We start from the raw sequence: 13,954 nt of genomic DNA, 5'->3' as shown, positions 1-13,954 counted from the left end.
CCAATTATGTTACTATAACAAATATGTGTTCCAGTAGTACCTAGAGTTAGTTAATAAACTAGTTGAAGCATAATTTCTGCTTCTTTGATGTCCACCTATGTGTTGACTTCAGCTGTAATATAATATCTAAGGAACAAAAATTAATGGCTATTTTTTTTGGCAAACTCTCCCCGTCTATTTAATATGAAGAATGGGCCAAAAGTGCCATGAAAATGTATTCACTACTCTGCTTCCGTAGTGGAATTTTTATATTAAGTATTGTGAACACTCAGCAGCCAACAAAAGATGAGAATGTATTTCACCATGTGGGTATAACATTCATAGACTCAAACGTTGATCTTTTCCATATGAGAAATGGTCGTGTCGCTGTAGAAGATGCACAAGGCCTCCCATTTCCAAGACTTGTATGCAACTTGAAACTGGCCAGTTATGATTTAGGCTGCCAAAGTGTCTGAATTAGTCAGTTCGCATTCAGAGTTACAGAGGGTAAAACATTTCCTGGCTGAGTAATATCACCTTTCCAGGATATTTAATTCCAATATGTCAATTTTAAAATCAAGGCTGGTGTTATAAATATTACTATAATTTGTTTCTATCAAAATTAAATCATAGCATTAATTTTTAGCATTCATTTGTAAAACCATATACTAAACCATATCTGGATGAAACTGTAGTTTGAGAGTACTATTTAAGTTTTAGCTCATACTGAATGTTTTATTATATTTTTCCTGAAGTTAGTTCATTTTTCCAAAATATATGCACCACTGTTTTTATTTCAATAAAGGAAACAAGACTGGGATTATTTTAGCTGTTAGAATATTGGACTTGGTTTCAGTTCTTTGAGTTTGTCCAACTATGCATCTAAATAAAAACATTATGATAATGCCTGTTGATCATAAATGTGTATGTGAAACACATTCATTATTTTCGTCTGCCCTTTTTATTTAAATTCCCATTGTGGTGTTCTGTCAGTGTGATGACTGTTTATTGTCTGTTCTTTGTTGTCTGTTACAATTCTTCATCATATAGGCAAAATGCAGGATGGGAATATGGAGAACAGCCAGAATAAAGGTAATCTCCTTTCATACTAAGCAGGTTGTGGATTGTTATGGTTAGCATGTTGATAGATTCTGTGTGGCAAATAAAATAATTTGAAGACGTGTGGGGGAAATATCTTATTTGTTTGAACATACAATGTGATGGCAAAATGTGGGTGGAAAAATGAATAGTAGACACTTTGTGAACCAAGGTCAGGGAAATATTGGAAATGCAAGAAAAAATAAATTGTAGTATATAGACTTTTCACATACCGGAATTTAAACAGATTAACAAAATCAGTGTTTCAAATTCACCATTTATATAGAAGATGTGTGTGTTACAAAGTTCATTCTGAATTCATTTTTTTCTTGTGCAAGTTACAAAACCAGATATACTATTTATTGCTAATGAATTTCCAAATGCTATTTTTACTTAAGTCTTGTCTGCTTTGTCTGGCTAATGACATTGTATAAATGTATTTTTCTTTGCAGGGAGAAGGTAAATAACACTACATGTAGCAATAGCAAAAGCGAATCTTAATGCAATTTGATCTGGCTCATAATATAAAAACAGAAATACATGGGTATTGTTGAATAATAAGAAAATGAAAGAGTGTTAGCTGTTTCTAATATACTGTATATTCTGAGGGAGAAATTAATGTAAATATTTTTCTTTCTCTGTGGAAAAGTTTTAATTGCTTTTTCATTATACTGAAGAGATCATTAACTATGTTTACTTCAGAACCTGCCAAGTAAACAAAATAAGTACTGTTAGATGTATTTTTTTTCCTCTGAGAATTATTTAAATGCACTTCTGCAGAGTGAGATGGAATAGAAACTAGTGAGATTAACTCTGTCATGCTAGATGACTACTAAATAGAAGGACAGTTCATGAATAATGACTTAAAACAAAGGAGAGCCTTTCAGTCTCCTAGTTAAATTAATCTGGTTTCATACAAATGATGATGTATATCAAAATGTGGTAGAATGATTTTGTCTCATTTCATTCCATTTCATATAATCTATTCTATCTACCACACTGACCACACACAGGAAGGTGATTGACCTTTAAAAAAAAAGACAGTTTTGCCTTAGACACTATTGTTGCCTTAGATACTCAGTATGGTTTCTCTACTCCCCTGCATACTCCCTCTATACTTCCTATCCAATCCCAGTACCATAAAAGTCCATCTCTCCTGAAGGAAGGGAGTGGTTTTATTTCTGTAAATTTTAGTCATAAGGATTTTGGGGGAGCATGACTACACAGATACTTTTTAATTGTGCTAGAAGGCATAGTCAGCGGGGCGATAGATGTTGAAATTTTTCAGACTCTGGGATTATCTAAAAAGTACTGAGGTAATATTCTTATTTGTAAAACAATTGGCATGTCTGTAGGGGTTGCGTGCACACGCGCACACACCCACTCTTATTAATAGTAAGAAGGTATTGAATGCTATAAATGTAGATGGCACTATAAAGTCACATTATATGTCCCAAAGAATTTACAGTCTCAGACCTTGATCCTGCAAATGAGCAGACCTTTGTGCAGATGAGCAAAGCCTCTTATGGACATCCGGATACAGGATCAGGGTACTGCATATATTCATAATTAATCATCCATGTTACTACCAGTACGCATGTGGGACTATTACAAGTTGAATTTAGTATGAATAAACAACTTCAGAGATTTTTTCTTTAAATAAAAGGTTAGAAATTTTGTTGGTTAAAAGTTCTGGAGTAATGGTTTTCTTCTGCATTGTTAGCCAAGCAACAGGATGGTGCTGCTGCCATGGAGATGCAGCCACTGAAGAGTGCAGAAGGAGGAGAGGGAGATGAAAAAGAAAAGAAGAAGGCTAGTATGCACAAGAAAGAGAAATCTGTCCTCCAGGGAAAGCTGACCAAACTAGCCGTCCAAATAGGCAAAGCAGGTATGAATGGGTAACTAACTAGATATCAGCATGCTGTGGTGAGGATCACGTTATAGGATTTCAAAGCAAATGATTATGAAAAGGGATAGTTTTATTAAAAATATTAAGAAAGTAATTATCACAGTACTCTAGAATTGTATGCCTAAGATCGTTTTTGTGCATACTTTGAAAACTGAGAAACTAGAAGCTCTAAACAACTTGGGTTGTTGTGAATATTTGAATCAAAGTGAACTGCAGTTTCTCATAGCCAGTGTTCCCAAGTGCAGTAATTACAAGATATTTAATTTCCTGTCCCCTCAGGATGCCTGAGAATGTGCATTCAAAATGGATAATATCGTCTCAGGCTTGGAGCCAGATCCTCTTCTCCCTCAATGGATTCTGGTGTAATTTCGCTGCCACTTCTCCTCCACCCCCCACAGTAGCTTTTTACCAAAAACAGAATAAAACCTGTTTTATTCCATTCCTTCAAAAAAAAAAAGGGGGGTGGGGGGATGAAAAATAAATCTGCTGATGATAGTGTTCTTAAAAACAGCCTTAGTTTGAGTTTCAACTGTATCCATGGTGTCTCAGTGGTTCACTCTATTTTTTCCACAAATGCTAGTGTAACCCACACACACCACCTGGGTGTGGTGTTCTGTCCCATCTAATGGCACCGAGACGACTTAGAGAGAGAGAGAGAGATTAACGAGTCTGTTCTACAGCCTTAGCTAGCAGGTAGTTGGCTTTTAGCTCATGCAGCAGAGGCTCATGCACTAAGCTCGAAAGGTCCCAGATTCGATCCTACCTGCCAACGACCAGGGTCTGTCGGTGTTACACCAGTTTCCTTGCTCTGTCTTGATATACTCAAACTTTATATTGCTACTCTCTTTTGTGTATTTCTAGTACAGGTTAATTTATTGGGATAGGTCATGTGGTATAAAGCAGTTCAGTCGCATCATATTTAATTTCCCAGATTGGTTGAGCCTGCCCCATATGATCAGGCAGTTTGGCATAGTAGGAGCAATTTTGAGTTGATTTCTTATACATAGAAGGCAGATGCTCTTTAAATTTTCTGATTCAAATTTGGGAACACTTTATAATGGAACTATGAAGGCTGTAGTTATTTGGCCATAGCTGAATAAATCTTTCAAATACACAGACTCCAGAGAATCATTGAGGCTGTCTTGGTATTTAGATTTCAAATGATGGTAATGATACATTTGGAAATATGGCCCATTGTTTAATAAATGTTACGGTTATAAAGGAAAATAACCACTTTACCAAGCTAACAAAAGAGAAGCAAACACTCTAAGGGACAAGATTTTTCTAGAAGGCCCATGATTATTGGGTTTACAGTAAAACTCAGATACAGTATTCCGTCTGGCTAATATTAATATTAGTAATATTAACTGTTAATTGTCACAAATGTTTTTTTTTCATACATTGGGAGACAAGGTGAGGGAGGTAATCTCTTTTCTTAGACCAACTTCTGTTGGTGAGAGAGACAAGGAGCAAGTCTACACTTACAGTGATGCATCAGCGCAGCTGCAGCACTTTAATGAAGATGCTCTAAGCTGACAGGAGAGAGCCCTCCCATCAGTGTAGTTAATCTGCCTCCCTGAAAGGCAGTAGCGATGTCAGCAGGAGAAGCTCTCCCACTGACATAGCGCTGTATCTGCGGGCCGTTGTGTCAGTATAACAACATTGCTCTGGGGTGTGGATTTGTCACACCCCTGAGCAATGTAGTTATACTGATATCAGTCTGTAGTGCAGAGCAGCCTAAGCTTTCAGGCCACACAGAGCTCTTCTTCAGGCCACTCTACCTTGAATGGTCTCTTAGAATATGTGCTAACTACTTATGCTAAACAATCTGTTCCACTTTGCATTAGCTGTGATGCTCTGAGTACCTTTGCCAGACCTGAAGAAGAGCTCTGTGTGGCTCGAAAGCTTTTCTCTGTCACCAACAGAAGTTGATCCAATAAAAAATATTACCTCACCCACCTTGTCTCTCTAATATCCTCGGACTGACATGACTATAGCTACACTGCATGCTTCTTATGTGTCAGTTAAGAGGTCCAAATGTCACAATAAAAATTCAAATAGAAAAATTTTCCAATTGCCTCTTTCCACTGATGGAAATGGGAACTGTTGATGAAATTGCACCCTTTCCAGTGGAGGGACAAAAAAAAAAAGTTTATCTTATCACAACCATAGCCAGATATCCTGTGCCTAATTCTGAATTTTCAAAAACATAAGAAGAAGCACTTGCTCCAAATAAATTGCTGACTAGAAGTCTGTGACTTGGCCCACTTTCTTCAGTGCTGGGACAAGAAGAAGGGAGCATAAAGTGTTCTTGGTAGAGTGCCTTAGTTAGAAGAATATTCTATTGCTTTAAAATATTTTATTTGTTTTTAAACTTGTGCATTAGTTTAAAGTTATTAAATGATTTATATAAATGTATTAAAATAACTGAAGTATTAAAATATTTGCCATTTATTAAACATGTCAACCTGATACAAGTTAGAATAATGTATGCTGCTTGGTTCCTTTGGCCTATCATGTAGTCCTGATTAGTGAACAAAAATGCAATTTACAATCCGTCCTAAATCTAAGGTTAACATGTTCATATGACACCAATTATAGTTGCCCTGGTTTCAGAACAGTAGCAAATTATGAGCTAACTGTGAATACATTTACCTTTTGAGTATTATAACAATTCCAAATGACCAAACTTCTTCCTAGTTCTTGCGTATTTAAAAAAGGGACTAATGTGTGGCCAATAAATCTGAATGATAGAGTGAATGCAGCTTTTTGGTGGTAAGATTTCCTACTGCGTATGAAATGTCATGTTTCTGCACAGTGCTGTGCATCACGGTCAAATGCTTAACGTTTGGGAACAAAACAACACTTTGAGAACACTGCTGTTTATTTTATTATTTTTATAAAATATGTAAATACTTGTCCTTATAGCCAAATTCACTTTTACCTTTGCAATCTTGCCCAGCTGCTGGTTCAACAGATTATTTTTCTACAAACTATGTTAGAAATCAAAGACAACAGATCCTTTCCCCAAGGTCTATTATGATGTGCTTTTATTTAAAAAAAAAAAAAAAGCATGTGGAGATGGTGTGTAAATACCTGAGAGGTAACTGCACAGAACAGGCAGAGGTTAATTCTGTTGTAATAGGGTGGTGTTAGGATAATGCCCTGCAATTGAAAAAGGAAGACTTAGTTTAGACAACAGGAAATCTTTCATTAAATTAAGCAGTTGGTACAGTTTTCCAAGGGTGATCAATAAGATGCTGATGCTAGAGGTGTTTAAAAATAAATGTGATAACACACAGGTGTAGTATAGAGTTCAGAAGAATGTAACAAATAACCCAAAAGCTCCTTTTAAAACTTTATCTATGGACTACGGTCTCCTGATCTTACATTTATATGATTCACAATAATTGAATGTTGTTGATGTGTTTTTTTCCCTGTGGCCTAAGAGCATGGGTTCAAATCAGATTAGATAAAAGTGTGGGGTACAAACAGCAAATGGTTTGATTTGTTACTATTGCTCCCTGTAGTTAAAAATAGTTGTTACTTTTTGTGTTTCAGGTTTGGTGATGTCTGCCATTACTGTAATAATTTTGGTACTGTACTTCGCTGTTGACACTTTTGTTGTCAACAAGAAGCAGTGGTTGCCCGAGTGCACTCCTGTTTATGTTCAATATTTTGTCAAGTTCTTCATCATTGGTGTTACTGTGCTTGTGGTTGCTGTTCCTGAAGGACTTCCACTTGCGGTCACTATTTCTCTGGCTTATTCTGTTAAGGTAAGCAGTGGGGGGGAAAAAGAGCTCTTTCAACCAACTCTCAATATGTTTTAGTTTGGCAGTTGACTCGCTGTTTAATTTTTATGTGGCTGGTAGAAAGCTGGATCACACATCAGTATAATCAAAATGTGCAGTTTGACTGAAGCTTCTTTAAACATATTAAAGGTACTTCAAAGTAAAAAATTCCAACAAAATAAATGTATTGACGTTTCTGTAAATGTGCATTGCAGAAAAATGTACTAAACAAACACTAAAAACATTTACTTATTGAAGACAAGAAGAAAAGGAGGACTTGTGGCACCTTAGAGACTAACACATTTATTTGAGTATAAGCTTTCGGGAGCTACAGCTCGCATCATCGGATGCTGTAGCTCACGAAAGCTTATGCTCAAATAAATGTGTTAGTCTCTAAGGTGCCGCAAGTCCTCCTTTTCTTTTTGGGGATACAGACTAACACGACTGCTACTCTGAAACTTATTGAAGACAGTCTCTCAGAAATTCACTGTGAAAATTTATTAATGGGAGAAGCACAGTCTTTTTGTATATAATATCTGTTTATCTTCCTATTCCCTGCTGCATCAGTATAGTTTTTGGGAAGGATTTTGTTCTCTTCAGTAACTCTCTACATTGAGACATGAGGTTTCCACATGTGTTTGTGTGTGTATTATTAAGTGCTGTTATAGTTGCCCATAGCTAATGTAAATGATTCCATTAGGGAATTTAAGGGAATTAAAACTGGGATTACGGATTTTGAAGTGGTAGATTATTCCCCTATCAAACTCTGTATTCTCAGATTACTTTAGAAATCTAATCTACTAACAGCACATTGTGTTTATATAAAACTTTCATCTGAGAATCTCAAAGCGCTTTAAAAAGGTAGACAATTCTGTTATCTCCGTTTTACACAGGGAGAAACTGAGGCACAGAGAACATGAAGATGTGAAGTGATTTCCACATTGTCACACAGCCAGGCAGTAACAAAGTTGGAAATAGAGCCCACATGTCCAAACAGCCCTGTGTGCTAACCATTAAACATTGCAATCGCCTGTTAAATCAGTTGCATAAATACATACTCACACATAGGGCCAGATTGTGATACACCATTGTTTGCATTTCGGGATACCTTGCTCCAAAGAATAGATTTACTGACTTCAGTGGGACTTCACTTGGGATAAGGGACCACTCTGAGTAAGAGTATGACAGATTGGCACAAGGGTAAAGATCACAGCCATACTGTGGAATATTCACAGTAGCAAATTTTTGTAAAATTCATTGCCCCGGTGATGATAATGCATTTTATGATGCAAGAGCATATAGTTTTACCTTACAAATCTAATAATACTGGGATTTGAAATACTGTAAAAGAGCCTAACGCAGCCGAATAAAGAGAGTTTACTAAAACAGATTATTTTCAGAGTACTGCAGTTCAGTTCAAGATTAAAATAAAATAATATTAATTGATTTACAGGTGGGTAGCTTTGGGTTCATCTGAGGCTTGCTGTTGTCATTTAGCTTCTATTTACACTCTTTTGTATTTGCAAATTTTGATCTGGCAGGAAGTTTATTTTTAAACAGTTAATTACTAATTGTTAAATCTCTACCATTACGGTGCTTGGCTGAAGGAAAACAAAAATCTGTGTAGTAATTTAAGAAAAACTTATAAAATTACATGAGTGCTTAATATTTCTTACAGTGATCGCTGTTTTAAAATGGCCTGTTGTTTTAGCTAATGTTTTGTATAGCTAAATAATGTTATATCGGTATTCAAGCAGTTCCTTAGAATGGATACACTGCAAATCCATTCATCAAAAGCAAAATTGGCAAGCATTTTAAGGGGTGACTACTATATGTTCTCTACACTGACACATTGGTAAACAAGCGTGACTACACTCTAATAGTCACATCTAACTTTATGCATTTTTACTATGATGAGAGATTTTAAAAATCTGTCATAGCAAATTTTTGAGGCTTTCTTACTTTGCTTTCCATCAGAAAATGATGAAGGATAACAATCTGGTCCGCCACTTAGATGCTTGTGAAACTATGGGTAATGCGACGGCCATCTGCTCTGACAAAACAGGGACACTAACAACCAACAGGATGACAGTAGTACAAGCCTACATTGGTGATGCCCACTACAAAGAGATCCCTGACCCAGATTCTCTACCAAGCAAAACCCTCGACTTGCTGGTTAATGCAATTGCCATCAACAGTGCTTATACTACAAAAATTCTGGTAAGTAGGCTTATTGCAGTTAATCAAGTAAAATGTGGCAGGAGAAGCTGAATGGGTTTTGAAGCATTGTTAATACTTCAATAACTTGTCATTGATCATGAAATATTAAATAGGTCCCCAAAATGAGAGTAGAAGGGACAAAAATGTACAAATTTTGTTTCTTTCTTTAAGAATGGAAATGTTACCATATATTCTTTATCAGTCATTGTTCAATTGATTAATACAATTGATTATTGGAGGGATTGATGCCATGCCTGGTCCCAGAAACAAGGGCCACATTATATGCTGAAACCTCTGATATTGTTGAATCAATATGTGACTCTGGATCCAAGCTGTACACTTGTAACTTTGCTTGCACAAATAGTTTTCAATGGCTTCAGTGAGACTATTTGAGTTTAAAATTACTCATGCGCACAAGACTTTGCAGGATTGGGACCTTAATTCTTGAAATATGAAGAATTAGATTGGTGGGATTAATGGATATTCATTCCAAATTAAATGGATGATGAATTTAACTCAGTGTGTAAAGGAGGACACTCTGGAAGGAGCAGATATCTAAAGGGGCTGTAGATTCCACTATGTGGGAGGATTAAGAGGCTACAAAATTCTGATTTCTGCTGCCCCAATTTATTTATCATTTGAAAGGGCAAATGATGCTTTTTTTTTATTCCAATCATAGAATCATAGAATATTATGGTTGGAAGAGACCTCAGGAGGTCATCTAGTCCAATCCCCTGCTCAAAGCAGCACCAACGCCCACTAAATCATCCCAGCCAGGGCTTTGTTAAGCCAGGCCTTAAAAACCTCTAAGGATGGAGATTCCACCACATCCCTAGGTTACCCATTCAAGTGCTGCACCACCCTCCTAGTGAAATAGCATTTCCTGATATCCAACCTAGACCTCCCCCACTGCAACTTGAGACCAATCTTAATACTATAACCTGAAACTTTTTTATAGAGTACACTGAAGCTTTTTTAGGCTTATGAAATAATTTTTTGTCTATTTGCACGTTTGTACGGAACTGCCTGGAGTGGCCAAAATACACATTAATATGATTTTAAAAGCTGTCAGCCAAAATACAGACAGAGATAGTATATTTGCAGAAACGTGAGAAAGTAGAAGTCCAATTTCTGGTGAGCTACTAAATCCAAATCAAGGTTTTCTTTGTTTAAGAATTCGTTAACAAAATGCTGTGTCTCTTGTAATCCCTGGCATGATTTTTAGGAGTGATGATATGTAGGCATTAGTTAGCAATAACCATTTATAGGAAGAGGAGTTTGTCGAGAAGCCTGACAGAAATCTCAGTGGTTGTCAAGTACGTTTATGGTAAAAGTGTTTTTGCAGCAAGGGTCTGTATTTTTGTTACTTCTTTTTAGAGTCTTTGAGCAATGGAAGTATAACATTCTGCTACCCTGAGCCATATTTTTAGATGACCTGACTAATTTCAACCTTCCGTTCTCAACTGGCTTAGTGTAAATGTACGTCCTGCTGTGTCACCGCTCAGAGCAAGTATTTTAATGCAGTGGCTTTCATAAAACTAAAAATAAACAGACATGTCTGAGCTGAGAGATCTGACTCAACTTTTTCCTAACACTGGGCCAGATCTGGAGAGGAGCTTAGTCTTGATAAACAACAATAGATGGAGATACTGAGAGCATCTCTGTTTTGTCTTTACAGGGATCTCACCATCTTACATGTTTCATTCCTCTTGTACATGGCATATGATTATTATTGTTCTCTAGGAATGGGAGTGTCTTGTCCTGTCTTTGTCCTGTGATTTGATCACTGGTGATTGACAGGGTAGATATTCCTTGTTGTTTTGAGAGGTTGTTTTAGTGCTTGTATGCTAAAGACTTCAGAACCCATGAAGGGGCTGATATGTGAGTTAAAATATATTTCAGTGCCTTAGCACCCCATTAGCTTGTGGTATGTGTGATTGGCTTTTTCATTATTTGTATACTGTGGTAGTGCCTAGGTTCAGGCCCTCATTGCGCAAGGCACGATACGGACAAGAGGAACAAAGACAGTCCCTGACCCAAAGAGCTGTCAAACCAGGATGATGACAAGATGCCACAGATTAATATACAGACAAACTGGGACGGGGGACAAAAGTTAACTGTAAAAAGTAACAACGCATTTTGAATAAATGGTTTGAGAGCGCCTACTAGTCAGAAGTGACTGCCAGGCAATAGAGGTAGAGGTAGGCTTTCAGGGAAGACTGAAGAGGGAAGTTGGGAAGTTCTTCCCATCGATGAGAGGCAGTGTGGAAGAAGTGTGCAACGGTGCTTGTGAGTAAATTGGCAATTGAATTAGGTGTTACTGGTAGAGTGAAAGCATTGTCAATCTCATGTCCTTTGCGTTTTAGGTTTGTTTTTTCATTTTAAATTGTCGAGATTATAACATGTTGAAGAAGCATCTCTATCCAAATTCTGTGCCAGTTCAAAGTTTCCTAGCATCTTAATACTGGAAATAATATTTGTGTGAGAGTACTGCGTAATAGGACAGCAATATGTTCTCCAAAGCGATATACTAATGATCCTGGACAAACTGAATGAATGTTTCCCTTTTCTCTTGGAGTGACGTCCTCGTTGATGAAAATTAATTTCCTATCCAGTGTAATTCAGTAATCACATTTTAGTTTCAATATGATTTTGTATTCCTGGCCAAGTTTTGACCTCATAGCTCCTGATTAAAGTGGATCATGTGTGTACATTGAAAAAGGTAAATCACTATGCATTATCATTTCAGTTCATTTTAGCTTTGGGTTGAACATAAACTCTATTTCTCTGTAAAACAGATAAATGGATGAAATCCTAGGTAAATCCTTAATTGTTATCTCCACTGTAGGATTTATATAGCGCCAGTATTTGGATTTATCTGTTTGTCAGCGGTGATTATCTGTCTTATAAGCTCAGTGATTACAATATGGACTTCAATGAGAATCACAACTGTACTATAAGCATTTACCTTCATTTTTTGATTATATTTATGACATGTTTAAGGGAAGGTGTCTCAAAGATCTCAGCTCTGATGTAGAAAATTTAAGGTCCTTGTTCCACAGCACTCATTCTATTTAGATCATAAATAGGTCTGGTATAAAATACATAAAGAGGTTTGTTTTCAGGACCAGATGTCCAAGATTATTTTTTCTGCTTGTTCAGAATGCATACTTAGTCACACATTCTTTGAGCATACTTTAATGAAATTGTGGGTATCAGCTGACACCCAAAGGGCATGTGTATTATGTCACAAAGATGAAAGTTTGCTTGTTCTATTAATAGTTATACAGATCTATATACTCTTCAAGTTGCACATTGTGTGAACTTACATTAAGTGATTATATATTGGACCATAAAATTAGTCAAGATACACCGCTGAACGAGTAATGATGAGTTCCCCCTCACATAGGAGTGGTTCTAGGCACCAGCAAAGCAAGCATGTGCTTGGGGCAGCATTCCAGCTATCCCTTTTTTTTTTTTCTTGGGCAGTTGCGGGTGGCAAAAAACCTAGAGCCAGCCCTGCCCTCACGTCATCTTTTATTTAAAGAGCAATAGAGCCAGTGATAAAAATACAAAAAGAAAACAATGTCACTGCTTGGGATAAAATATTTTCACTTCCCTGAGAAATCAGAGACAAATTATTCCACTAGAGTTACAATACCATTAAATCTAGCCCTTTATAATATTTTTAAGAACAAGATATGGGATGAACTAAATTGGCATTCAGTTCACTTCGGAGCAATGTTACTGCTGTTTTCAAGCTAATCTCCAGAAAGCCTTTTTTCCAGAATAAATATGAGACCACTTTCAGAGATGTTTTCCCAGAGAGATTACAGCTCATACACTTTTGCTTGTAAACTGTAGAGGGGATTTAGTTTAATTCTTCTATTAATCTGAAAGCAAAATCTATGTTTTGGGAATATTCTGATTGCACTTTGAGTAGCTGTACTTCTAACTGGCATACCACGGAGTTGCTGGGAAATAAAGAGTGCTAATATTGGTCTAAGCTAGCAGCCATAACTTTTCTTGAATAACGTACTAGTATGCAAGTTTGATTTTAACCAAAAAGGTATTCATTCCCCTCTTAGAATCACAGTGGATATGTTTATGGTAAATGTCTCCTTTACTTTATGGTATAATAGGCCTCTGTTAAATGGAGTTTCCAGTAAGCTCTCAAGTTAGTAGTGTTCAGCTCAGGCCAAACTTCACCAACCATTCTTTATTATGTCTTGACAATGGATGCCTCAGTTTGTGCTGCATAAGTCCCGTCCACTGGAGTCAATAGAGCTCCACCAAGTCACACTAGCTGAGTATATCTGGCCCCATATATTGAAATCAGATGGTACAATTTTGGGGGCAGAGAATGTCATTTACTAGGTACAAGAGAGCTGTGCTGTTTGTTACCAGCTAACATATAGATGTTATATTTCTAAGGGAAAGGGCAAAACTTTAATTTCCCTCTCTAACACACTAAAGCATGTGTAATTTTGCCAAAATATGATTTGAAATGTAAAACAGACAAACCCAACTGCTTCCATTAATGCTCTGGAAGAATTAAATTTTAGTTCAATAATTCATGTATTTACCATTTAAATATTTGTAATAGGTAGGAGTCTCTAATTAGTTACCGAAAAAAGCACAATTGAAACATAAAACCAATACAGAATTTAAAGAATGTGTACAAGTTTACTGGAGTGGCAGTACAGAGAAAAAATGCAGTTCCTTTTCATGATATCATCTATCTAATAGTGTAATGTTGCCCGTTGTTGTTGCTGTAATTTATTTTTGGTTATGCTCCAATGGCATCCTTTGCAATGTACAAGATAATATGAAGACAGGTCTTCCCCCAAAGGGCTTATATAAAAGAGAAGATCTTCTGGGTGAGAGATGAAGGCGTGATTTAGATTTTTTTTTGTTCTAATGAAAGATCTTATTAAAATATGTATGTACATGTGGA

At 36.5% G+C, this 13,954-nt stretch overlaps 1 protein-coding gene across 8 annotated transcripts in view; it reads left to right on the top strand.

The window, feature by feature from the left end:
* ATP2B2 (ATPase plasma membrane Ca2+ transporting 2) overlaps positions 1 to 13,954 on the top strand; it is a 422,428-nt gene that overhangs the window by 290,266 nt on the left and 118,208 nt on the right. For 6 of the 8 annotated variants that reach the window (XM_073352334.1, XM_073352327.1, XM_073352326.1 and 3 more), the window contains 4 exons: positions 1,030 to 1,071; positions 2,801 to 2,965; positions 6,548 to 6,762; positions 8,755 to 8,997. In XM_073352334.1, coding sequence (XP_073208435.1) covers positions 1,030 to 1,071; positions 2,801 to 2,965; positions 6,548 to 6,762; positions 8,755 to 8,997 — 665 coding nt within the window. The remainder of the gene's footprint in view (positions 1 to 1,029; positions 1,072 to 2,800; positions 2,966 to 6,547; positions 6,763 to 8,754; positions 8,998 to 13,954) is intronic. The other 2 variants (XM_073352331.1, XM_073352333.1) reach the window with 1 other exon arrangement.

Source organism: Lepidochelys kempii, chromosome 7 (assembly GCF_965140265.1).
Source record: "Lepidochelys kempii isolate rLepKem1 chromosome 7, rLepKem1.hap2, whole genome shotgun sequence".
Classification (NCBI taxonomy): domain Eukaryota; kingdom Metazoa; phylum Chordata; order Testudines; family Cheloniidae; genus Lepidochelys; species Lepidochelys kempii.
The sequence above is the reverse complement of the archived record's forward strand: the minus strand, read 5'-3'. Positions and strand labels throughout refer to the sequence as shown.